Below are 26,409 nucleotides of genomic sequence, written 5' to 3'. Positions count from 1 at the left end.
CTACGGCACTTGGATGTGCACAAGTCGATGGGGCCGGATGGAATCCACCCAAGGGTACTGAGAGAACTGGCAGAGGAGCTGGCCAAGCCCCTATCCATCATTTATCAGCAGTCCTGGCTATCGGGGGAGGTCCCAGCTGACTGGCGGCTAGCAAATGTGACGCCCATCTACAAGAAGGGCCGGAGGGCAGACCCGGGGAACTACAGGCCGGTCAGTTTGACCTCAGTACCAGGGAAGCTCATGGAGCAGATCCTCTTGGGAGTCATCATGCGGCACTTGAAGGGCAAGCAGGCGATCAGGCCCAGCCAGCATGGGTTTATGAAAGGCAGGTCCTGCTTGACGAACCTGATCTCCTTCTACGACAAAGTGACGCGCTCGGTGGATGAGGGAAAGGCTGTGGATGTGGTCTACCTTGACTTCAGCAAGGCTTTTGACACCGCCTCCCACAGCATTCTCCTCAAGAAACTGGCTGCTCTTGGCTTGGACTGGCGCACGCTTCGTTGGGTTAGAAACTGGCTGGATAGCCGGGCCCAAAGAGTTGTGGTAAATGGAGCCAAGTCTAGTTGGAGGCCAGTCACTAGTGGCATCCCCCAGGGCTTGGTGCTGGGGCCGGTCCTCTTTAACATCTTCATCAATGATCTGGATGACGGCACTGAGTGCACCCTCAGTAAGTTTGCAGATGACACCAAGCTAGGTGCGTGTGTCGATCTGTTCGAGGGTAGGAAGGCTCTGCAGGAGGATCTGGATAGGCTGCACCGATGGGCTGAGGTCAACTGTATGAAATTCAACAAGGCCAAGTGCCGGGTCCTGCACCTGGGCCGCAATAACCCCAAGCAGAACTACAGGCTGGGAGAGGAATGGTTGGAGAGCTGCCAGGCAGAGAAGGACCTGGGAGTGATGGTGGACAGTCGGCTGAATATGAGCCAGCAGTGTGCTCAGGTGGCCAAGAAGGCCAACGGCATCCTGGCTTGTATCAGAAACACTGTGACCAGCAGGGCTAGGGAGGTGATCGTCCCCCTGTACTCGGCTCTGGTGAGGCCGCACCTCGAGTACTGTGTTCAGTTTTGGGCCCCTCGCTACAAGAAGGACATCGAGGTGCTTGAGCGGGTCCAAAGAAGGGCGACGAAGCTGGTGAGGGGCCTGGAGAACAAGTCCTACGAGGAGCGGCTGAAGGAGCTGGGCTTGTTCAGCCTAGAGAAGAGGAGTCTCAGGGGTGACCTTATTGCTCTGTATAAGTACATTAAAGGAGGCTGTAGCGAGGTGGGGGTTGGCCTGTTCTCCCATGTGCCTGGTGACAGGACGAGGGGGAATGGGCTAAAGTTACGCCAGGGGAGTTTTAGGTTAGATGTTAGGAAGAATTTCTTTACTGAAAGGGTTGTTAGGCACTGGAACCGGCTGCCCAGGGAGGTGGTGGAGTCACCATCCCTGGAAGTCTTCAAAAGCCGTTTAGATGTAGAGCTTAGGGATATGGTTTAGTGGGGACTGTTAGTGTTAGGTTAGAGGTTGGACTCGATGATCTTGAGGTCTCTTCCAACCTAGAAATTCTGTGATTCTGTGATTCTGTAAACTTCAACAGGCTGTGACTACTATGTGAGTTGGTGGACCCAGGACTTGATGATCCTTGTGGGTCAGTTCCAACTCAGATGTTTTATGATTCTGTTATTCTAAGACTTACTAAGAGGCTAATCAATTGAGATGCTGGCAGACTCACTGGGAAATGACTTCAAGTCATGGACCCCATGCACAAAACACAGGGGTGACTGTTCCATCTACTTTAGAGCAATGACAGAAATGAACAGCTGTCCACTGCTACTATAAGCAGTAATTATTATTGCAGGAAGGGAAGAGACTTCTTAGGCAACCAAACTGCAAATATCTAGTCATTCACAGAATATAAATCCATATGGAATGCAATGGGTAACCTCCATGAATTGCTGACATTGAGATAAAAACTTTGTAAATAAGTGGTATTCCAGGTAATTTAGCCGTGTTGAAAAAAAAAGAAAAATTTTGGGTTGTGCAAAAATTTCAGTAAAGCAATCTGCTTTCAAATCTTTTGAAATAAAACCAAAGTAAATCTTGAAGTAATGTGTCAAGTACTATTAAATATAGCATTTCATTAATGTATTTTCCTTTTTTTTTTTTTTTTTAATCAGGACATGCCCAGTGTGGTGGGATCATGTAGAATCATAGAATGGTTTGGGTTGGAAGGGACCTTAAACATCTTAAAATTCCCTCCCCCCATCATGGGCAGGGATACATCCCACTAGATCAGGTTGTTCAAAGCCCCATCCAGCCTGGCCTTGAATATTCAACCTGGTCTTGAACATTAACAGGGAAGGGGCATCCACTGCTTCTCTGGGCAACCTGTTCCAGTGCCTCACCCTGCTCTGAATAAAGAATTTTTTCCTTATTTTCTCATCAGCTTCTGCTTCTTTTTTCTCTTCCAATATAGCCTAGTTTGCTAAGTCAAAGCATAAATGTTAACAGCAGCAGTGTGCATTTATGTAAATTATAATAACCATTTCACTAAGTGTGGATGAAAATAAATTCCGTTGGACCCAGTTGTTCCCTGGATAACTGTGACCTAGTCAAGATTGATGAGACTTTTTGTTGTGTGGACAAAAAAAATACTGTTTCACTCTGTCAATTCTTTATTCTCAGTCAGTTCTTTTTCTAGCAAGCAATAACCTTTCTGTTATATTGTACTGATAATTTATTTTTAAAACTTCAGAAAGGTGGTTTCAGCTTAGAAGACATGGCAGTATAGCAAGTAATCTTCTTTATCACGTTTTGAGAGACAAAACTAACATGTTTCTGTTGTAAATTGTCACTCAATTGTCATTGTTTTGTTCTGTATCTGTACCATTTTAGAACCATAAAAAGGTTTGGGTTGAAAGGGACCTTAAAGATCATATACATGTAATTCCATCTCCCCTGCCACAGGCTGTGACATGTCACACTAGACCATGTAGCTCAAAGCCTCATCCAGTCTGGCCTTGGAACATTTCCAAGGATGGGGCATCACAAATCCTCTGCGCAACCTGTGCCAGTGTCTCAGCACCCTCTTAAATAAAAAAAAATATTCCTAATATCTAATCTAAATCTACCCTCTTTTATTTTAAAACTATTCCCCATTGTTCTATCTGCCTGATAAAAGTCCCTCCCCATATTATCTGTAGGCCCCCTGTAGGTACTGGAAGGACACTACAAGATCTCCCTGGAGCCTTCATAGGCTCCAGCCCCTTGATCATCCACCTTAATGGGTGCTTCAGCCCCTTAGTCATTTTCATGACCATCCTCTAGATTCATATCTATGTCTTTATGTTGGGGGTCCCAGAGCTGAACACAACACTCCACGTGGGGGACTCACAAGAGCAGAGAAGAAGGGGAGAATGACCTCCCTTGACCTGCTGTCCTCACTTCTCTTGATGCAGCCCCGAATACAGTTGGCCTTCTGGGCTGCAAATGCACATTGACAGCTCATGTCAAGATTATCATCCACCAGCACCCCCAGGTCTTTCTCCTCAGGACTGTTCTCAATCCATTCTCTGCCCAGCCTCTATTTGTGCTTGGCATTGCCCCATAACAGATGCAGGACTTTGCACTTGACCTTGTTGAACTTCATGAGTTTCACATAGGCCAACTTCTCAAGCCTGTCCAGGTCCCTCTGCCCACACCATATATCTTGGTGTCATCAGCAAACTTGCTGAGGGTGCACTCAGTTTCACTGTCCATATCACTGACAAAAGTGTTAAACATTGGTCCCAATACTGATCCCTGAGGAACACCACTCTACTGATTTCTACCTGGACATTGAGCCGTTGACCACAACTATTTGAGTGCAACCGTTCAACCAATTCCTTACCCACTGAGTGATCCATTTGTCAAACACATCTTGCTCCAATTTAAAGACCAGGATATCATGGGTGACAGTGTCAAATGCTTGGTACAAGTCCAGGTAGATGATGTCAGTTGCTCTTCCTTTATCCACCAATGTTGTAACCCATCATAGAAGGTAACCAGATTTGTCAGGTGAAGCCATGTAAGCTGTCACCAATCACCTCTTTATTTTCCATGTGCCATAGGATAGGATAGGATAGGACTATAGAATCCATACTTCATAAACATATCTTTACTCAATGTATTCTGCCCATAGCAGGCAGTTGGAACTATGTGATCTTTAAGGTCCATTCCAACCCAAGCCTTTCTATGATTCTATGATTTTAAGACCTAAAGGTAATTTATTGATTTGTCGCATCAGAGCCCTTGATATGTATCTTTGATTTTTCTTGCAGAAATAGCCCTTGCACATTCAAGGATAAGCTACTGCACACATGACACAATGCTCTTTGACTTCTAATTAGTCCTTCCAGCAAGCATTATTTATAGAAGGTGGAGTGACATGATGTTGGAGATGAGCATGATTTCAATCCTGTGCTCCAAAAATATGGCCATTTATAACCAGAATGAAAAACAAATTAATTTCTAAAAGAATTTTCCATAAGGCTGAACAATGATAGGATCTCAATGCATCCATGCATGCATGCATAGCCAACTTGCTTTATGATTGCATGCTGAAATGACAATGTAAGTGAACAAAATAAGCGAACAGAAATTTGTATATAAAAATGTTTATTCATACAAGTGAATGAGTAGTTGAAGTCTAATACATTTTTATGGCAGCTAATATCATGACTTCACTTTTATGGCCATGACAAAAAAAGAAAAATCTGTTGTTTATCAGTAAAGATTTCTGTCTGCTCCTTATTCTTTCATGTATTGTAAAATCATGCAAGTTTCTGTCTGTATGTTCTGTGTTCTGATAGCTTTTTTTTTTTTTTTTTTTTTTTTGTCAAAATTACAGATAGTAAACCTTTTTAAAAATGGAAAATGAGAAGATTTCTGAGATTTTTTTTTTTTTTTTTAATTGGAACATAGTAATTTGCTTTATGTCACACATCTAATGGATACAGGTGATTAAAAAGTATGGAGAACCAATTTAAAAAAAAAAAACAACTCATACAGAACTACGTATGATGCTTCTTTAGTAGAAAAAATAAATTATTATTTAAAGGTATTTGAAAATTATTATACTTCTAGTTCTGTCTTAACTGGGTTGTTTTTATTTGAATCTGATATCACTTCTATCTTTTTATATTTTGTTATTTAACTGACAAAAGAATTAACATGTTTTTATTATGGACAGAAATGCTGGATTTTTGGCAGTTCTTGGCCTTCACATAGTCTCTTCCAACTTGCGAAGAGATTGCCTCAGGGAGAAGGCAGATGAATGTCCTGTCATTATTTTTGTTATTTTCTCTTGAGGGCAGTCACATGCTGCAGCACTGGCCACTAGGAAAATGGTAAAGCTGAGGCTTCTAATACAAAATCTTGCTGTCGCTGCTTCTGCTTAATGAATAGAAGAAATATTGGGAAAAGGATTAGAGTATAAACATTATTGCTGTTATGCAGAAGGCCTAAAATTCCTTCTGATGGAACTTCTGGTGAACAAACATGTAAACCCTTTGGTTTCCGTAGTGGTGTCCTGGATTTAGCAACTGAGGAAATAGGGATTGATGGACCACTGAGAGAATAAGCAGCCTATGGGAAGGTGGACATGATGAATTTAGGTAATCAGCTTTATTACACTGGAAGAATGTAATGCAGCTATGAGATCATTATTTAATGTGGATATACACTGGTTAAATAAGAACCAGAGGGTTGTAGAGCTGTATGAATTAGATGCTGTATTATTTTCTAAGGTGACTTCATGTCTCCAGATGCTTTTTTCTTTGACTTTTTTCATACCCTCAAGCCAAAGGCCTAAAGCTGTCCTTCCTACTTCACTGGGAGCTGTTGTGCTGAGTGTGTGTTGAAAGAGTGTGGCTGGTTGCAGTGACCACACAAAAAAGACTTTCTTTTTGCAACAAGAAACTCAATGGGAGCTCAGAGAAAGTGAGATGTGACCAGCAGTGGAAATGTATCATTATCCGACTAAGGTTTGTGAATATGTTTAGAAGATTTCGTTGAACTTTCATTGCCATATTTTTGTAATAACTTCAATTTGCCAAGAACAGCTCCAGATAATCTCTCCAATACTCCTAAAATAATACAGCAATGGCATCTGTGAGAAAGGAAAAACAAACCAACAAAAGATTCACATCTGATGGACTTTTTATTTATTTATAGTTCTAGGAGAAAACTTCAACTTAGGTATTCTCCCTTAAATTAGATGATGTGTTAAACCCTTTGTGTGAGTGCATCTATGAGGTTAAGTATTGCAATATAAGCAGTTAGTGTCCTTACTTTGGTACTGCCGTTCTTCATATGGACAGTAAGGTCTGGACCGGGTCACAGGGTCGGCCCCATAGCAGACTCCTTGAATAAAGGAATGGCAGATGACAATAAATGGTAATTCTGGCATTTTTCTGAGTTACGCAAGTAACTCAGCTCAGACCAATATAAAGACAGTTGGCAGAAGCTCTTTTTCATTAATGTAAATGTTTTCACAAAAGAATTTGCTAGGGAAAGCTGAGCAATACGGGCAGTTTATGCCCATTGCCTCTGGCATGTTCACAGGGAACCACTGAAAAGAACCTGTCTCTGTCTTCTTCACACCCTGTATTCAGATAAATTAACTCCTAATTCAAAAAATAAAATTAAATTCTCCCCATCTTTCCCCCAAAGAACATCTTGTAGCCCTGTAGAGAGCTTGCAGGTACAAGCTTAGATATTTAATTTTTAGTTTTTAATACTTTTTTTTTTTTTTTCCCAGATGGGCCCATTTTTTTCTAATTCAACATTCCAGTCCAAAATAACTGAAGAAGCTGATATTGTTGTTGGCATATGTTATATGGTATTTGGTAAGTATGATAATGATATTGTGTTTGGTGGTGACTGTTTGTCAGTGTTTGATGAGAATGAAGCAACATTAAAGGTCAAGTTTGTTTCCGACAAAGATGAACTTCAATGTTTTCATGAAAGGAGAAAAGATCATACGGTAACATCATTAAAAAGTTGTAGCCTGTGTTTTGTGTTAAGAACAAAAACTTTAATTAATATTATAGGAAGATAAAGCTGGACATGAATGCTAGGTTTCAAGGCCCTGGCAGTTCTTGGCATCCATAAAATCATCATTAAGTCTAAACAAGAGATTGTCTTTTTCCACGTACCATTGCAAATCACAAAACAGCATATCCTAACTCCTTATAATACCTGAAGCATAACACCAAAAGCTGTAGTCATAAAGTGACTACACTTTATGGGAAAAGTGCCAGAAAAATCAGGGTTATAGTTGACATCCGTAGTCAATGCATTAAAAAGTGAGATTTCTGGGAAATGAGTTATGCTGGTATCTCCTCCCTAGTCTTGGTCTGACTGAGGAAAAAAAATCAGATCCAATCCTAATGGTATCGGTCACTATAACCATAAGTCAGAGGAAAGGAAAGACAACATTGGCACTTGGACAACAATGGCCACCCTGGCTAAGCAAAGCTGATGGCTGGTGCTTCAGAAGATGGTGAAATGTCCTAACAGGAAAAAAGAACCCTCCCTGGACTTTTTCTTCTCTGAGGCAACCATGATGATGATAATGATGATGATGATGATGATTACTACTACTACTACCACCACTACTACTACTATATAATATAATATAATGTAATAAGAAAAATAATGATAATAATAATAATAATATAAAGAAGAAAAAAAATCACAAATATAAAAAGAGACAAGTTTATCTGATAAATGTTACCACGATTGTAACACATTATTCCAGGGCAAGAAAAAAAAAAAAAAGATGGCTAAAAGTAAATGTTTCTTCATATTGTGTGTTTCTCTGCAGGAATATGCTCTTTGTGTGGGAACAGTATTCTCCTATATGTCTCCTACAAGAAAAAGAATTTGTTGAAACCAGCAGAATACTTCATTATTAACCTTTCCATCAGTGACCTTGGTATGACTCTGACATTGTACCCTCTAGCTGTAACCTCCAGCCTTTCACACAGGTTTGTTCACTATGCACATGATATTTAACATCATCTACAAGCTCTGGAGGTCTGTGTCAGTGGGGAAGACTGAATTACTCTGCCACTTTTCTTGTCATAACAGTGGAAAATAATTAGAAGGACTGAGAGGAGTATGCTATGTAACAGCAACTTTATAGACTGCTGGTATTAATTAGCATTCATGTCTATTTGAGGTTACTATCATCTTGATTTCTGCAGGGCTGAGATTTTCCAAACACCCACTGTTTGTTCCACTAACTACTGCATTTATTCTTCATGGGCAGAAAGATGGTGATTTTTTATTTTTATTTATTTTTATTTTTATTTTTATTTTTTAAGTTAGGCAGTGAAATTTAGTAGCATAAAAAGAAAACCCGGAATTCCTGAATTTACTGATGATCCCCAAATGTAGTAGTAACAATGGCAAAGATAAATTTAATATTCTGGATTATTTTTTAAGCCAACACTCTGAATTTAGAACTCTTTCATTCCTTTACCAATTCTGTCCACTTACATGAATTCAACTTATAATCACTGAGAAACATTTGTTGTTGTGGTGTTTTTTTTTTTTTTTTTTTTTTCCTTATTTTCTTTTTAATCTTCTTTGAAGTTTGGTATGCTGACTAATTAATACTATGTCTTCAAAATCAAGAATGTGACTTTTGACAACTGCTACTGCAAATCATGCATGTGTCTGAATAGAAAGTGAGGAGACATAGATTCAGTTCAAATTTCTATTCCTCTGGAGAACATTCACAAGAGATTTAGATGAAATTTAGCTTTCAAAAAACACCTAAAGTTTGTGGAGATAATAGTAAAGAGTATTAATTTATGACCTTGGCCTACTAGTGATAAGAATCACAGAGTCACACAGAATGGGCAGGGTTGGAAGGGACCTCTGAAGATCATCTAGTCCAATCCCTCTGCTGAGCAGGATCATGTTGTGCAGGATGGCATCCAGGTGGGTTCTGAATATCTCTAGAGAAGGAGAGTCAACATCTCTGGGCAACCTGTTCCCCTGCTCTGTCACCCTCACAGTAAAGAAGCATTTTGATTTTTCTTTTCAAAATGTTTATCATTAAATATTATCATTGCTTTGTTTTAAAAAAATAAAAAGGATCAAACAAGAATCATAACAATAAAAGGACATGACTACTTTACTGGCTGTCCTTTCCACTGAGTATCTCTTCCGTAGTTGATCATTTTGCAACAAGTAGTTTGGTCATAAAGTTTATTATTATTTTTAAGGCTACAAGTATATATACTTCTACCATGTAGTATTACATTTAAGAAAGAGATATCATCAAAGTATTAATTTTCTTGGTTATTTACCAGGTGGTTGTATGGGAAACACATTTGCTTGTTCTACGCATTTTGTGGAGTACTGTTTGGGATCTGCAGTCTCTCAACACTGACTCTACTGAGCATTGTGTGCTGCCTCAAAATTTGTTTTCCAGCTTATGGTGAGCTACTGTTTCTGTCTTAGATTTTTTTTTTTTTTTTCATGTGAACATAGACTACCATTTCTGGGTTGCATATGTTTTTATAGAAGAGATTTTTGCATCCAGCCAAATCTTTAATATTTCTTATTATAGGAGAAGCAATTTTTTTCTTTTTCCAGGATTAAGCATTACTAATAATCTTATGTCTAAGTCAGGAAATAAATATGTTTCGACTGAGTATTTTTTTTCTTCCCTGAACTACTGTTGTATGGATTTTGCTGTTGTTCCTTTTTCCTGCTTCCCTAGTAAAAAAAAAAAAAAAAAAGAAAAAGAAAAAAAGAAAGAAAGAAAGAAAAAATACGGATGTGTGTTTGTAAAGAATCCCCCATTTTAGGTGTTCTTTAGCCTAGATCTACTTTGAAAGTTGTGTCCAACAAAATACCAAATCATATGTCATAGGCTTGGCTTTGCTGTCTTGTGATTATGCATTTTTCGGTGCTCAACACTTAGTCTATGTGAGCTCTACTTGCAGAACAAGTCTCTGCTGTACTGAGTGCTAATCTGCTCAGAGCAAAAAAACTTTACAATAATCAAAATGCTTACAATTTGTGTTTAAAACAAAAGAAAACAAAAACGAACAAACAACAACAACAAAAACCAAATATCCTAATATCTTACTTGATTTCAAGAGGAATGAAACATTTTTCAGTGTAATGACTGGTGAATTCAGCATATCAGTTGCCTGGGTGTAGTTAAGTTGCTTTGAAGCCAATATATGTATTTTGAGACGCAAATCTCTAGAAGGTTATAGAGAGTTATTCTCAGGAAAAAATAAAAAGAGAACAAAAAAACAAGCTTCCAGTGTGCAATACAAGAAGCCTATTAATAAACCTTTGAACTGTTCAATTGTTAACTGGAGTTTACAGCATCCCTGTGTGATGTTCTTCCCTGATTATTTTGTGTCTTCCAGGAAACAGGTTCAGGAGAGAACATGGACAAATCTTGATAGCCTGTGCTTGGACCTATGCAGCAATTTTTGCCTGTTCACCCCTTGCTCACTGGGGAGAATATGGAGAGGAGCCCTATGGCACAGCTTGCTGCATTGACTGGCGTTCCACCAACATAGACGTCATGTCCATGTCTTACACTGTCGTTCTCTTTGTTTTCTGTTTTATTCTTCCTTGCGGAGTAATTATCACTTCCTACACACTCATTCTGATAACTGTGAAAGGATCCAGGAGAGCAGTGGAGCAGCACGTCTCTGGCCCCACCAGGATGAACAATGTGCAAACCATTACTGCCAAGGTATTTGGCAAGCTGTTTTGGCAAGTATTTGGTATTTGGCAAGTCTTTGGCAAAATGTTTTTGCCAAAATTGGGCAGCACCTTTCAAAACATTATAGAAATTAGAGTAAAAATTTTGAATATGAAGTGAAAATATAAATATTTTATAATATAAATATTCTTTTTAGATGCCAGTGACAGGTTTTGGAAATATTTCTTAACAGTGAGTCTCTGCTAAGTCTCTTGGTGTTCAGGTTATCTTTTTGTTATTCCAAAAATGTTTTCATTTCTTCATGTTCATGAGATCCCTTATCATCATATTTCTCTTAACTTCTACTATTTAACATCTCATTTGAGCTTATTTTCTGAAACCTTTAAAAACAGCCAGTCCCTTGTATAGTATACATTCTAAAAGGCATTTCACATAGAAAAATATATATTTATGCTGTAAAAATGAATGTCAGGAGGAACTCATTGAGGTGCTGTTGATGGCAAAGTGTGCATTGCATCATTCAGTAAAAGCTTGGCAATCTTTGATCAAAAGGAAGGTTCAAAGTTGGAGCCCTATGTAGAAGTGAATTTGAGCCTCATGCTCAGGAATCATTGCTTATGAAAGACATTTTGACAGTCACATTGAGTGACTGAATTCTGTTTGCCCAGCTACAGACATCTGAGGGGATCCAGGCTGAAGTTTATATCATTAAAGATTTTTAAAAATGACTTGGAAATCAAATTTGCTTGTACTTAACTTAAAACAGGACAAAACAAACAAACAAACAAAACAAACAAACAAATAAAAAAAACAGATAAGCGCATCTTTGTAAATACTTTGAACCAAAACCTTTTCAGGTTAGTGTTTTACTGGCTCACATAGTAAAATTAGTCCTGTGGCTACAGAATTTGTTGTGAAAATTGGTTCTTGCTGCTAAACTACAGTCCCCTCCTTTCCATGAAAATATCTTTATTTATTTTATATATTTTATTTATTTTTATTTTTGTAATATATCGAAATATAAGATGAACTTTGCAGCAGACATTAGTTAGGAGTGCTTCAGTCACTAGATAATATACCTCTTGAACATAGCTTCTTATATATATGTGATATATATGAATATAACTTCTTGACTCTCAATTATCTCCACTGAGAAAATCTTTTTTCTTTATTTCAATGACTCCTTCTCTCTTTTCTCTAATTATTTGTTTATCTTCCTCATCAAGTATCTTCCTCATCAACTTCAACTTTCTGCTTCGAATCATTGGTCCTTTTCATTTCTCTCTTCAGGAATATGGATGCTCTCATCTGCAAATACAATTAAATATATCACAAATCTTCTGTATAAATGCTTTGCTTTCTCTGTTCCAAATCAAAAAGCTTGGTCGCTCTCTGATATCACTCTTCAGATTACCAAATACAGAGTAGCTACACTAGACATCTTGAGCATCATGTTTTTTCCTGTCACTGTGGGAAATACTGTCCTCCTACCTACTCTCTACAACCTAAATATTTTATTCAATTGAAGAAGTTTAAGGATGAAAGAGTATGCCCATGTCTTAACTGTTCCTTAGTTCCTAAACCTCAGATGGAACATTTCTCAGTTATACATTCTTAAGTGTATATCTCTGCCCCGCTTCTGAATTCAGTAGACATTAATATTCTTACATCTTTCATTTGACTACAATATATCATCCTTTAATTCTTTAACTTTTAATTAAGGACCTTTCATGCCTTGTTCTATTTGACCACTGTAGCCACACCAAACATTTCAATGTTGTGGTCTACTTGGAATGATTATTTGCTGAATTGTAGTTCTTTCTGCTGCATTTAAACAGTAAATTTGGTATAGCTTACCAAATAGGAGCTACCATTTGGTAGCTCCTATTAAATTAGAGATGACTTACAGCCCACTTTTCCTCTGGCCTTAACCATTCTGCTCTGAAATCAGTGCACTGTAACAGGAGTCCTGGTCACATCTGACCTCTGCAGTCTGATCTAGCTTCAACAGAAGGACTTGGGCATTGTTTCAGTCTAAAAAACCTAAATTCAGAAAATGACCTGGGCATTTATAACAGGACTTAGACACTTAGAGTCCATCTAAGCAAGGAAATATGATTCCAAAAGCTTGGCAGCTTCCTATGCCTTGAGACTCTAAGTAATTGCCACAGGTTCCCCTTATATTGCAGGTTCCTGCAGTTTGTTTTAATTTGTATTACCCTGTACACTAAGCAGATATCACTTTCCTAAACCATATTAACATAGCTAGGTCATAGCATTAATTTTACGTCCATTTCAGTGTTTTTTTTTTTTTTTTTTTTTTTTTTTTTTAGTAGTAATTGAATATTTTTATAAGAAATAACAATAAAATACAGATAACATTCATTTTTACTAATCTACTTTCATTGTTAAAAGATCTGTCCGTAGTTTTCTGTGCTACTTTAGAATGACAAAAGCAAAATTTTTAGAAAACATAATGGGATCTGTACAGTGCTATTTGTGTTTTTGTGTTTCTGAGTTTACAAGGTTGACTAACTACTGAAATTGCTTTTATTATTACAGAGTTCCATAAAAATCAATTATAACACATACTGAAAATGCTGTTCTCATTTAATTTGTTCACAAGTGTATGGGTTTGCTAGCTTCTGAAGAAAACATGCTCTGGGCATGTACATAAGACAGATAAATATTTTGAATGTAAGCAGAGCTGTAGAAAACTGCCTTTCCTCCAGGAATTCCTTGGGATTTAGCAATTTCAGAAACATACCCTAATTCCTCCTAGACATTGAAGGAGCAAAGCCACCATGAACGTAACTCAACATTTCATCAAATATTTGTTGAAATATCATCTCTGAATTCTCTGCAGTACATTAAAATTAAAGTTATAGGAGGGTAAGCCTTTGTCCTGGGAAATTGTTTTTTGTTCAGGCTTTGTGTATGACCTTGAACAAATCTTATGTTTTTTAACTTGTCTTTCTTTGCGTTTGTGATTTATGATAGCTTTGAAGTACATGGTTTAAAACACCGAAGTATCATTTGGCTGAACAGGAGAAAGCTGAATAGTTCACATCTCTTTTCTAAAATTGCTTGTTGCGGAAATAGGGTATCTAATTTATTCTCAGCATAAAATGCAATGATTTGCATAGAAACAAGGCAAGTCTCACATCGTGGATGTTACCTGGGCTTAAATTGCTCTTCTACAATACATGGACACAGTGCTTTTTTGAAATCATTTTGTTGTTTTTGTTGTTGTTAAATTAATAAAAAAAATACCTCCAAAATTAATGGAGGTTTTTACACTCCTCTGAAACTGAAATTATTATATAGCCATGGCTACAAGCAATCTTGAAAGCTGTGGCTAGTTACATGTGCAAAGACCTATAGACAAAATGGGAAATAATATAGAAATAAAAATTGGAAAAAGGTTGCTCCTCAAAGAAGCCCTACAGTTTAGGATGTAAGAACCCAACCCTGAATACTTCATTGTAGTGCGTAAATCTACTCCTGAATATATAGAAGAGTTACAGGTGTTCATTGCCTCTCTTGATATTGTCCACCTTAAGTGGATGCTTTAGTTGTACAGTACAGCAATATGGCAATTTATTGTAGGCATTTCAAAGCCGTTTGGGGATTAGTGGTCATTGTGCTGTTTCAAACAGCAGAACTTCTTTACTGAAAGGGTTGTTAGGCACTGGAACAGGCTGCCCAGGGAGGTGGTGGAGTCACCATCCCTGGAAGTCTTCAAAAGACGTTTAGATGTAGAGCTTAGGGATATGGTTTAGTGGGGACTGTTAGTGTTAGGTCAGAGGTTGGACTTGATGATCTTGAGGTCTCTTCCAACCTAGAAATTCTGTGATTCTGTAAAATGTTGGCTTTGCTTGTGTGAAAGGATATAATCTGTATGAAGGCACAAACAGCCTTAGTTCTAAATTTACAGTTGCTTTTATTATATTATAGGCTGTATAACATATATTGATTTGAGCTGGAGGCAATCAGCTTTTCAACAAGTGTAGAAGAATCTGGTTTACCTATAAAATACATGTTGAATGTGCCCTACTGCCAAGGCTTGCTATGGCAGAATGTAGACATTTTATTTGGAGAGAAGGTGAAATTGAGATTCTGTTACTGTAACATAAACAATCACATTTATGATTGTCTTTTATTAGCATAAGAATTTATAATTAATAGTGAAAAGTGAAAAAAAAACAGATGTCCATGTCCTACAAAGCTGCCAGGCATCTTGTACAAATATATATATATATATATTTATTTTTTTTTAAGTGTGCAAAAATTTTACTGAAGTAAAAGAGGACAGATCAAGGGTGTGAGATACTCTGTAGTCATCTCTAGTTCATCAAACGTCTGTTACAGCTTGATGAATAACATGTTAAATCTCTTCCTCTTAGTGTACAAATAATAGTATGGGCTGTTCTTGTCAGTTACTTTCCAGACTTTGCTATCATTACTTTGGAATATTTTGAAGATACAATTGACCTTAGCTTTACAGGTCAATAAATTGCCAAACTGCAGAGTGTTTAGTTGGCTACTTTTATGATTCCTATGTATAGTAAAATTCTGCCAGATGGGAAATTATGGCCAATATTTCTCTTACTGATGAGAACTAAGCAAGGTTAAAATACCAAACCAAGACCATTAGGGCAGTCACAGTTAGCACAAGACTCAAATTCAAGAACCTCTCTTGCTTTGCCTGGTGTTAGCTTCTGCATTTTTTTTTTTCATACTTCTCCAGGCTCTGGTATAATATACTTACATTTTCTGAATGCTCAGCAAAGTTTGCACAGAGAGACAGTCTCCAATTTTCTACTGTAGGCTTCTGCTCTTGCGGGCTTTTGAATAAAAAAAGGAACCTAGCCATAGGCTGGTCTGTGAGACTGTGTGTGACACTTGCAGTCTTTGAGGACCCAGAGGCTGAGTTCAGGGTCCATGCTACCTGACCCTAACATAAATTGTCACCAGAGGGGACAGGTGATCTGTAGGAGACTGCCTTTATCACTATCCATCACTGTGTGGAGCAGGCAGCATCTTGGCAGAGGCTGGTGAAAGAGCTGGCCAACCTGAGGTGATGAAGGGATAGCTGAAGGGTTGAGAGGCATTTCCTCCATCATGCTGCATGCCAACCAAGCTAGTTGGCTCAGGGGAGTAGCATCCTGGTCCTGCTCATACATTACTGTAGTGACTGTGCTTCTTAGAAACTTTGTAGTAGCAGTGGTTTCTATATGGCAAAGTGCTTATTAGACCTTGCTCTGAGGTGCACCACCCTCTGGTATTCTAGGAGGACACTAAAGGAATAAAATCATAACCTTTCAGTACTGCTTTCTATAATTTGATGTGAAGTGACTTTCAAAAAAGAGATTTAAACTACAGTATCAAAATAAAAAATGTAAAAATATCAAGCAATAGGAATGCTAATGATATATTTATATTTTCCTCTTGTCATCTGTAACGTGGACCAATGAGAAGGCTCCAGCTTTCATAATTACACTAGGTGCTCCTTCAGTTCTGAAGATAAATCCGTATTAACACTTCGTACAGGTCTCTGGCCTGAGATACACTGCTGAGATCCAGTGAGATACTGGAACTCCCCCTGGCACTTGAGTGCATGGGAGGGGATGCTGGGCACTCTAGGGACAGACTGGCTCACATGGGGATGCCTGCTGAGATTTTGTCCAGTGTGTATGCATGCATACCTGTGGATTCTGACTGTGAACTGAACTTCGCTTTTGCAATTCATGAACTATAGAAAAAGTTGTGCTGAGGATACAAGGAAGAGCAGAATCCAGGTTTGGATAAGCTCTGTGGATGTAAATAGCCATGAGGAGATCTGGCCTTAAATCTAGAACTGGAATTCCCCTCTGAGGGAGACAGATCTTCCTCACTCTTGTGCTTTAGGTGGTCCTAGGGCAGGGCAAGTAGAAACTGTGTTTATTGTTGTATATCATTCATAAGGATACATATAATGATCTATGTACATGATGGTCAAGTTAGTCCATGAGGCAAGGACTATAGATTTCACTGATGATGGAGTACTGTACACTTTTTAAATAAAACGTTTATGCCACGTTATCACATCTTTTCTACTTAGAGCTTCAGGCAACATGTGTTAGTGCATGAGTACAAGAGAGGATATATACATTTATGTATACTTTTTGTAATCTGTGTGCTAACCACAGGACTCGGGGGAAAAAAAAAAGACAGGAAAAGACAGCTACCAAAAATTTTCAGCAGTAGGAATTAGATAAAATTAATATATATATACATATATATATATTTGCCATTATTTTTTAGCAAGAGAGTTGAAGATTTACCTCCATGAGTATTGCACAACTCATCACCGTTAAGTTGAGCAGATTTGTAAATTACTAAGTACAAAACAATAGGTGAACATAATAATGCTAGATTGCTTAAAAAACATGCTGGTAAGGGTCTGCTCCCAGGACTTGTGAACAGGGTAATCACTGGAAAGAGGTCTGTTGACTTTTTGGAGAAGACTCCAATATAAATCAGTTTTTTTTTTTTTTTTTTTCCCAAATCATGGTACTGTAACAGCATTTTACTGTTTACCTTTTTTTACTCTTTTGTGCTTTGTTGGCTGAAGGGAGGAGGAAAACACATGACATGATTTTTCAAAGCTTAGTCTGTGAATTTCTAATTTCTTTTGCTGCTTCCTTTATTTTAGCAGTGCATTGGCTCAGTGGCTTATTATTTTGCAGAAAAACAAAGTAGAAGTTGTAATAGTCTCCCTTGAAGCATAAAAAAAATTTTTTTGAATCAGAGGAATTAATTTGCTGCTTATAAGCATGCATTTAGACAAAGTCTCACAGACTCTGAAAATAGTTGCAGTTACCCTGTCAGAAACAATTTGCAGGAAAAACTTTTTATTCTCAGAAGAATAATTTCACCCATAGCAATTACTTTAAAAGTGAAAGGAAAGAAGAAAGTATCATTTTATTGGCTTTGACATAGCCTTATTTAATTACCTTCCTAGAGCCCATTGCTCCTTTTTTGCAGCTACTGAGAACTAGAAATCCTGTAGGTCTTTGCTGCAATACTGATGCCACGGAAATAAATTGAGAAAAACTAAGAGCTTGCTGCAAATATTCTTGTCTGTTTTTCAAACATGAGGGAATTTGGATGCCAAAGTAAGCAAAAGTTTCTACAGAGAAGACAAGTGACAGTGGACCAAGTATGATTCACAGGGAGGAAAACAAATGCAACAAATACTTTTTTTCACGCAATAAAAACACTGAACTGAAAAAATGTACACCAAGCCCCAGAAATGATGTCATACATTCACCAAGACACCACAAGAGTATGTTGTTGAGTACCAAGTCTGAGCACCATGCAGTGTGGATGTGGCCAGTTTGTGTCTGATCCAGACAACGATCCCCAATCTTATTTCATTTACAGTTTAGTCTGATAGCCAATGAGATTACAAAAACTCGACCTAGTGTCCAGCATCTCCCACTATTGTGTATTAGCTGTTAGGTGGAGCCCCTTTTCTAAGACAGCTGGAGTACTGGGAAGGGGCTTTGGGAGAGGCTTTCTCAACCTGCTACACTGCTCCTAGCTGAGTAGCACTGTGCAGCACTTTAAGTCTGCATAGCTGTGGCCACCCCTTCCATCATAGTACCAAATCCTGTCTTCACGTCTGCAATGCTCCTTTTGCTGCTGTCTGTTAGCAAGTGGATGACAATGAAAAATTTGACTTTTCTTATGCTGATACTTTTGCACCATATGTAGTATGAACTTTGCATGTTCTAGTGATTGTAGATCTTAATTTCTCTGCTCATTGTCTGCAGTGGCAAATCTATTTGCCTTATTAGGGGCATAAATTGCTCACTGAGACTTATGGCTTCTGTTTAAATCTGGGATAGTGGACTGCAGTTTGGACTGAAATGACAATTTTGAAAACTCCCTTGATTCACAAGATTTCTAGATTTCATCTTATATAACACAAGCAGTTTGGCCTGCTGAAACTCTTCCTTGGGAAACAAAAATGCATGAGGCTCAGGGTAACATTCACTGATGGCACTTTTGCAGTACCTGTGCTTCATATCTGCTTCTATTGGCCAGAACAAACTGGACCCAACTTGTGAAAGCTCTCTGAGAAAGACGGACAATGATTCAGACTTGCAGCACTGAGGACCAGAAGGCTACTTGATATATTTTTACAAAATGCTGTTGAAGCATAAAATATGCTTGTCTTTTTTGAACATGGCTGACCAAGTCATACTAGGACTACTTACAAGGCTTTTAAAATCCTTTCAGTCAAAATGATTTACTAGAAACCTGCTTGGACCATAACTCTGAAACAATGCTTCACACTTGTAATTAAACATATACACAGAGACATTCTGTGATGCATGTGCTTCCATTCTTCATGTATTTTATCTCTAATTATAATCAATAATGATTTAAAATATGTGTATGTTAATGCAAATTACCTTGGTGAGTTTGTTAAGGGAAATCTGAGAGCAAAAAATGATGAGAATAGTACATTTTGTGCTGGTTCTTGTACAAGTATAAGGGCAAGCCTGGAAATCTGTTTCAGTAATCCTAAGAGAGAAACTGTGAAAGATTTATACATTTGCATAGTTTCCCCTTATTACATGGGAACAAGTAGCAAATCTGTATTCCTGGCAGGCTGACACAAGGAAAGGAAGGGATGCCTCCTTGTAACCTGGTGACTGGCTGACTGCGATTGCTTCAGAAAGGTTCTCAACACTGAGTGACTCCTCCTTGTTGTTTTCTCTGGTGTTTAAAGGTATGGCACACATTTCGGTATGGTCCCTGTAAGAAACTGCTTTCATTTTCACATCTCAGGCATCGCTTTTCATCTTTTGTACAGGGTGAAGGGTAAGACTCAATCACCTTTATCTTAGTGGGAGTAAATACATTGCTGGGACTCTACTGCCATGCCAGAAAAGGAAATTTATAACTTCCCAAATCATTCCATTGTCTGTAAAATACAGAAATAAAAACCCTAGACAAACCTAATCCCATTTCACACTGGTTGGATGGAGGCTTACAGGTATTTTTGGAACAAAAATTGGAGCATGCAGAAGTTGTTACTAACCATGAAAGTCCCCACTCTCAGCAGCTGATTCTGTACTACCCCGACATGGTCTTAGCTGTGCTTTGTCATAAATTTACATCGGGAAATTTCTTGATACAATAGACATAAAACTGGAAAATGCTTTAGCTTCCAAAGAGGTCATGAAGTATCATTTACTTAAAAGTGTCAGCAAGCTGATTTCTCCTAGTAAGTACAATAGACATGGACTTTGAAATAACTTAATTAGGTCCTTAGCTTGTGCCAACAGTCTGCCTTGTTCCAAACTGTGTGACTGAACTGGCACACACCAGTTGAAGAGATAACTGCGAAGCTGATGGCATGCTGCAAGTGTGGCACAACTGTTTTCTTCTTCTGTTTACCTACAATGTATGTTGTGTAGCTTGTATTCTTTGTTGTTAAGCTCTTACAAACCACAAAGTTCTCCCAAGTTCCAACTCAATCACAGGAGAGATTTTTGACTGTAAATTTCTCAGGAGTGTCAACTACCATTATATTTGGTATTTGAAAAGTGTTCTTGTGGTTGCTTTACAGATTTAAAGGATTTTTATTTATTTGTTTATTTATTTATTTTTTTCCCAGTTGCAACTCTGTTTATTTGCTTCTTGGGGAGATATTTTTGGAAAGTATTTGTTTATGGGATTTGCCTATGCTCAAAGGCAAACTTCAAAAAGATTTTTGAAAATTCTTCTATGTACAATCATAGTGTTCACAAACTATGATAGAATCATAACTAGCCTAAGACACAGAGCAAAGGTGAATCACTTATTTCCTTACACTGGAAAATTAGTGTATTGCTGTACACTTATATTTTTAAGAATTAGTATGTTGTACAAGATAATCTATACTTGCCAAACCACCTAAGTTATAGTTCAAACATCCTAGTCCGAATAGGCCCTGGGTGTATAGGTGATGTGATGTATCTTGTGAAGGTATTTTTCTTATCTGCCTGTATGACAGGACGTTAAGGATTTTCCTGGTCAGTGAAATCTCTGAGTGATAATACAAGTAATTAAAATAAAATTCTGGCTTTCAAGACATGAGAAGAAAGCATCACCTTTTATTCATACTGCTGCAGAACCACAACAGGACACTGTTGATAGATACTTTGATTAAAAATAAAAATAATAGTAATAAAAAAAAAAGCTAAAAATGTCCACAGATATGTGCAGGTATAAAAAGATAGCTCATAGGGCTGAAATTGTTTTTCTCTGTATTTCCATGATAAAATAAAGATATTACAGAAAGTTGATTATAGTTCATTAAAATATCTTCCCATTAACACTAAGGTATTTGGAACTAAACCACTGATGACACTTTCTACAAACTGTAGAGAATCGCTTAATATTTCCTGGAATAGCCTCCATAACAGAACATTTTTTTACACCTTTATTTGAGGCCTGCACATATTTTTCTAGGTAACATCTTCACATTGTTCCTCAGTGAGCCACATGTCTTCAAGTTGGATTTCCTCATGGTCTACAAAGGCTCATTTTGCTGCTACTGCAATTTTAGCAGCTGTGTATTACAAGTTGATGGCAAAATCAGGCAATATGTCTCTTGCTCACTTTAATGAGGAAATCTGGACTCTGGCCTAGAGTGAAATAATGAAAAGGCTTGTCTGTAGTCCAGCATGCCTGTTGTCCTCCCTGAGTTTCATTGTGTAGTGATGCCTCAGACCTTCACATGCAAGGAAATCCAAGACCAGAACTATCATCTGTCCATCAAGTATAGCGTAAAGAGAATTGGATCAATCACAGAGTGATGCAATGAAACAGTGTAGTTGACCTTTCTTATAATGTGACAGTCATATTCATGTATGAACAGTTCTCTTCGGTGCAAGGAGTTGATAGGTAAACTTTGTGAGTTAATGAAATTTAAGAATGACTGTACAGATCATTTATTCTGAACAACCATTTCTGATTAAAATGAACTCACCTTTGGAAATAACCTAACTGCTACAGCAGTAAAGTTTTGTTCCTAACATATTCTAATTGGTTAGTGAGGCCTGAATTACGGAATCAATGTCTCTTTGTTTCTATTCTGACCTTTAAGTTTTTAGGTAACTTTTGGCCACTGTGTTGTGCACTGAGTTAAGACAGTATTTTGGAAGTCACCAGCAAAGTTAAAATATGAACCAGAAAGGAAAAAAAAAAAAAAAAAGAGATGCTCACAAGTACTCTTTTCCTTATAGTGAAAACCTGTGGAAAAATAAATAAATAAATAAATAAATGCATATATGAATATATATATATATTTTTTCCATTCAAAGCTTTTGTGTTATTATTTAGTTTATACAAGGATAATTGAAATTCTGCATTATGGCTCTATCCTTATGTTTGGCTGCCTCTCTAGTTTCACTGTAATGGTGTGCATTCAATATTTTTTCCTGGTCATTTAGGAAAACACTATTGCATCTTGCCTGCAAAAGATCTCAGAAGTAGCTGTGATACAGTTATACAAATATACCGTATCTCCAAGAATGTGTACTGAAGGACATGTCTCTGAAGGTGTAGTGTGTTTATGCCATGTTCCATCTTTGGTCATACTTCTGTATTTCAGCTGTTGGTTTTGTTTGCTCACAAGAACACGAAGGTGTCCTTTAGTTTGTCACTTTTGTGAGTTTCCTGTGAATGCTCACAAGGTTGCTCCATATCTTCCTCACCAAAACTCTCCCCTTTTGTCATGTTTATGAAAATCTCAACATTCTTTGCCATCTCATGCTGACATTGTTGGTTAGCCCCCTCTACCTACTTCTTACCAGAGGCAGAATATTAAGTGTCATCCAAGCGCTTTTCTATTAAAATCTAGACTTCTCAATATGTGACATGACAGTATAAATAATAATAACAAAGTCTCTTTTTTACATGCATGTATGTATAGCTGATATGCTCAAGTGTCTCAAAGGGAGTTCCTTTTGCTTAGTTGCACTTCACTTAAAATTAGTTGTATTAAGTTCAGCCTCAAAATTGTCAATGACAAGGACCTTAGAGCAATCTGTCACATCTATTACAGGCATATAACTTTGGATGATATCAATTTCTTTCTGGAGATACGTCTCTCTTTCCTTTGACATTGTAAAGAACCTTGACTAGATTAGATCTAGGGTATAAGTTTTGGATAGCTGAGGTTATGTAAGATGAATGTTCTGTTTTTGCTGTAAAAATGGTACTGATGCAGCTCAGGAAGTAGGCTGAGAGCTCCTTGAAACTATGTGCCACATACCTTTTCACAGGAACAAAGTAAAACCTATCACAATCCCAAAGATTAATTGCTACCTAAAATAAGCCATCTGGGAAATGAACCAGTCAATTCTAATGTCCATTTCTTCTTGACGTGATTCTAAAGGGCCAAGGCACATTGCTTGCCACAAAAACTGCTCTTCATTTCAGCCTGGAATGCCATGGGCATGGAGAGTTTAGGATTACAAAACCCATGCCTGTGACATTCGCTTTTCCACAAGTAGAGCCAGATCTTCAGCTGATATAAATAAATAGAGCAAGGGGAGGAAGGGGAAGAGAGAAATTAAGGTCACTCTATCATGAGGATTTGTCTCTTTCCATCTTTTCTTAACTAGTTTCATTCTGCCAAAATAACTTGCTTCTTAATTATGCCAAATCACCGTAGCTTTGGACTTCAGGTGAACCAATGGATATTGCCCATAAATGGGAAATTTCTCCTGTGCCATTATTGTTATAGAAGATGGCTTTCTAGAGACATATGCAAATTCCTAAACAGATTTTAACTTAATAGTAAAAACAGTTATACATGACAAACATTCCTCATAAAACTTGTTATATATTTCTTGGCAATCACCGTGCATTTCTTCTTGCAAAATAAAGTTTGTGATACTATTAAACTTAGGGAGAAAATAATAGCATTTTGTGTAGATCTCTATGCCTTAAAGGAGTTTTATGTCTTTTCCTCTGATGTTAAGTGCTCAGGATCTCTCTCTCATTCTCACTTTGAATACAATAATATGATCTCTCACAATAAAAATAAAAATAAAACAAACATGATTTTTGCAACCTTGAACCTACAGACAGAGCCTCACTGAGAAAAGTGTTGCATTTTCAGTTAACAAAGCTAGTTAGCAGCTCTGTACTCTGACTTGCAGAAGGCAGTTCAGGGAGGTGGCACAATTAGCAGCTGAAAACTAAAGTACTTTCAGTATGTCTTTTCCTCTCTTTGCTTGGATCCAATATTACTTTAAAGGGAATGGATTCTCTACTGTCTTCTTTATTTGTAAATATATACTCTTGGCAAACACAGACTTTTGAAACTTCTACAGGAGCATGAATATTCTTGTTTCTGCCCTTAAAATATGCATGCACTTCATTTATAAATGAAAATAGAAAATGAAAAACCATGCTTAGAAGGATGCCCTGCAGATTAGTTTTCCTGTACAAATTGATGCTTACAGTTTACTTTAGATTTTTTAGAGTTTATGTTTATTACTGATTAAATATATATTCTTGCATTTTACATATCTGTGTGATAATTTATACTAAAAGATCACTGATTTTTTTAAAGGTCTATTAAAGCTTTCTTGATAGATTTTATTAAGACAGGTTATTTGGGGAGGGGGGAGGAGAGGAAGAGGGGAGAGAAGTTAATTTAAATTCATGAATTTAATTCATCTTCAGGATCAGTCTGGTTTTCTGTTGTCAGATACCTGTATATGGCTCCAGATGAGCACAAAAAATAAAATTGTGGAAGACATTCCCTAGCCAGGAAAACCAGTATGACTCATGGATTAGAAAATAGATGGAAATGACTTTGCAATTCATATAAAAGCTTCCTCAGAAAAGTATCTTTTTCTTTTGTTTGGTTTCCTTTTTAGTGTAAAAAAAGTTTATGTGGCACTTCAGTATAAAGGAAGAGAAATGTAAGAGTTGATGTGTTTAAACTCTGAAAGTTACAAGTCTCACACAGAGTTAGGTTGCTAGACAAATATACATTTGGAGAGCAGCTGAGGTATAATGGAAGATTTGGGGAGACTTTTAACAAGACTTTTAACAAGGGGAATCAATTAGGTGCTATTTTTATGTATATACTATATGCTGTTTTCATCATGCATGCAGTTTTTTAATTGTTTTCTTTTTTTTTTCTTCTCTCTCTCTTTTTTATTTTTATTATTTTTATTTATTTATTTATTTTTATTTCTGCAAGCTGAGTATTGCTGTGTGCATTGGCTTTTTTGCTGCCTGGAGCCCTTATGCCATCATTGCCATGTGGGCAGCGTTTGGATCAATAGACAAGATTCCTCCATTAGCCTTTGCTGTTCCAGCTGTTTTTGCAAAATCCTCCACACTCTACAATCCAGTTGTCTATCTTCTTCTGAAGCCCAATTTTCGAAGTACCATTGCCAAAGATTTCACAGTTCTTCAACAGTTGTGCATCGGGAGTTGTTTTTGTGTCAAGATGCTACAGACATTCAGATCAACTTTGAACACCAGCTTGAGAACATTTAAGGGCAAAAGTGAATCTAGCTGTAATGCTCTTCCAATTGTGGAAGGATGTTCTTATTTCCCCTCTGAAAAGCACGGTGATACTTTTGAATACTTTAAAAGCTGTCCAAAATGCTGCCAGGAGAAGGTAAGTGCTATGGGAAGCCCTTCTCAAGAAATCACAGCCTTGGAGAACAGCCTCCAGGTAAAAATGAGGCAGGGCAGCAAGAAATCAGTAAAGGTGGTTGTGCAGGGAGAAAAAAGCACCGAACTTGAGAACTTAGAAATCACCTTAGAAGCAGTACCTGTGCATTGTGCATTTACAGACCTCTAGAACTGCTTATATGAAGCAATCAAAGGACAATGTTGTTATACTGGATTCATGAATGTAATTTCTTCTTTAGAGCCCTTCTATTATCCCATTTTCTACATTATTTTCCTGTTCTTTCTCATGTACGCTTTGATGGGATACATGCTACAGCATGGGCATGCTATAAATGCTTATGTGACTCTCTCCATGATAACTTAAGTATATTGTGATAAAAAAACATCAGACAAATCTTCTCTGTTTTAACTTCCATCAACCCCATTTTCAAGAGAACGCACTTAACTGTGGGGAGGTTTCCGTAAAGTGTTACCCTTTCTAGACTTTGTATATTTTCCTTCCTGTATGTTCAAAGCAAATGACTCAATGTAGAGCTTTAAGAGAACAATCTCATGCTTTTCTAATTGTTATAACAACTGAAAAGTTAATTACCAGATTAAAAGCTTGGTTTCTAAGAAGTGATGTTGAGCAACCACAAGTGTTATATTTCCTGGGAGTCATAGGTCATTTTGTTCCATGCTTTGAGATTATACAGGTTCTGACTATATTCCACATTAATGAAATAATAATATTTCAGGTAATTTGTAGATGGCATGCAGCCTTTACCATTTTTGGTGTAATTTGAGAGGAACTTGACCTAGAACATAGTTTATTATTCCCGGTTTCCGCTATAGGACATTGGAATTAGGAGGGTGAAGACCTTGACAAGAAATAGCATAACAGGCAACAATCTCTGCTAGTTCAAACTACTGAAACCAGTAATAATTCTCCCATGGCAAAACCACAGTCCTTCACGAATTTTTGAACTTGGCTT

General features: G+C 37.5%; 1 protein-coding gene across 1 annotated transcript; it reads left to right on the top strand.

Moving 5' to 3' along the window:
- The first annotated feature begins 6,773 nt into the window (after positions 1 to 6,773).
- LOC101799898 (opsin-5) lies at positions 6,774 to 26,000 on the top strand. Its single transcript, XM_027450275.3, has 5 exons — positions 6,774 to 6,866; positions 7,847 to 8,009; positions 9,345 to 9,472; positions 10,422 to 10,756; positions 24,993 to 26,000. The coding sequence occupies exons 1-5, from the start codon at positions 6,779 to 6,781 to the stop codon at positions 25,602 to 25,604; spliced, it is 1,326 nt and encodes a 441-aa protein (XP_027306076.3). The 5' UTR covers positions 6,774 to 6,778; the 3' UTR covers positions 25,605 to 26,000.
- The last annotated feature ends 409 nt before the right edge of the window (positions 26,001 to 26,409 follow it).

This window comes from Anas platyrhynchos, chromosome 2 (assembly GCF_047663525.1).
Source record: "Anas platyrhynchos isolate ZD024472 breed Pekin duck chromosome 2, IASCAAS_PekinDuck_T2T, whole genome shotgun sequence".
Classification (NCBI taxonomy): domain Eukaryota; kingdom Metazoa; phylum Chordata; class Aves; order Anseriformes; family Anatidae; genus Anas; species Anas platyrhynchos.
The sequence above is the reverse complement of the archived record's forward strand: the minus strand, read 5'-3'. Positions and strand labels throughout refer to the sequence as shown.

Excerpts from the sequence above, each read along its gene's own strand:
- LOC101799898 (XM_027450275.3), top strand. The coding sequence starts at position 6,779 with ATGGGCCCATTTTTTTCTAATTCAACATTCCAGTCCAAAATAACTGAA. Across the intron at positions 9,473-10,421 it reads AATTTGTTTTCCAGCTTATG|GAAACAGGTTCAGGAGAGAA; the intron begins GTGAGCTACTGT and ends TGTGTCTTCCAG. Across the intron at positions 10,757-24,992 it reads TGCAAACCATTACTGCCAAG|CTGAGTATTGCTGTGTGCAT; the intron begins GTATTTGGCAAG and ends TATTTCTGCAAG.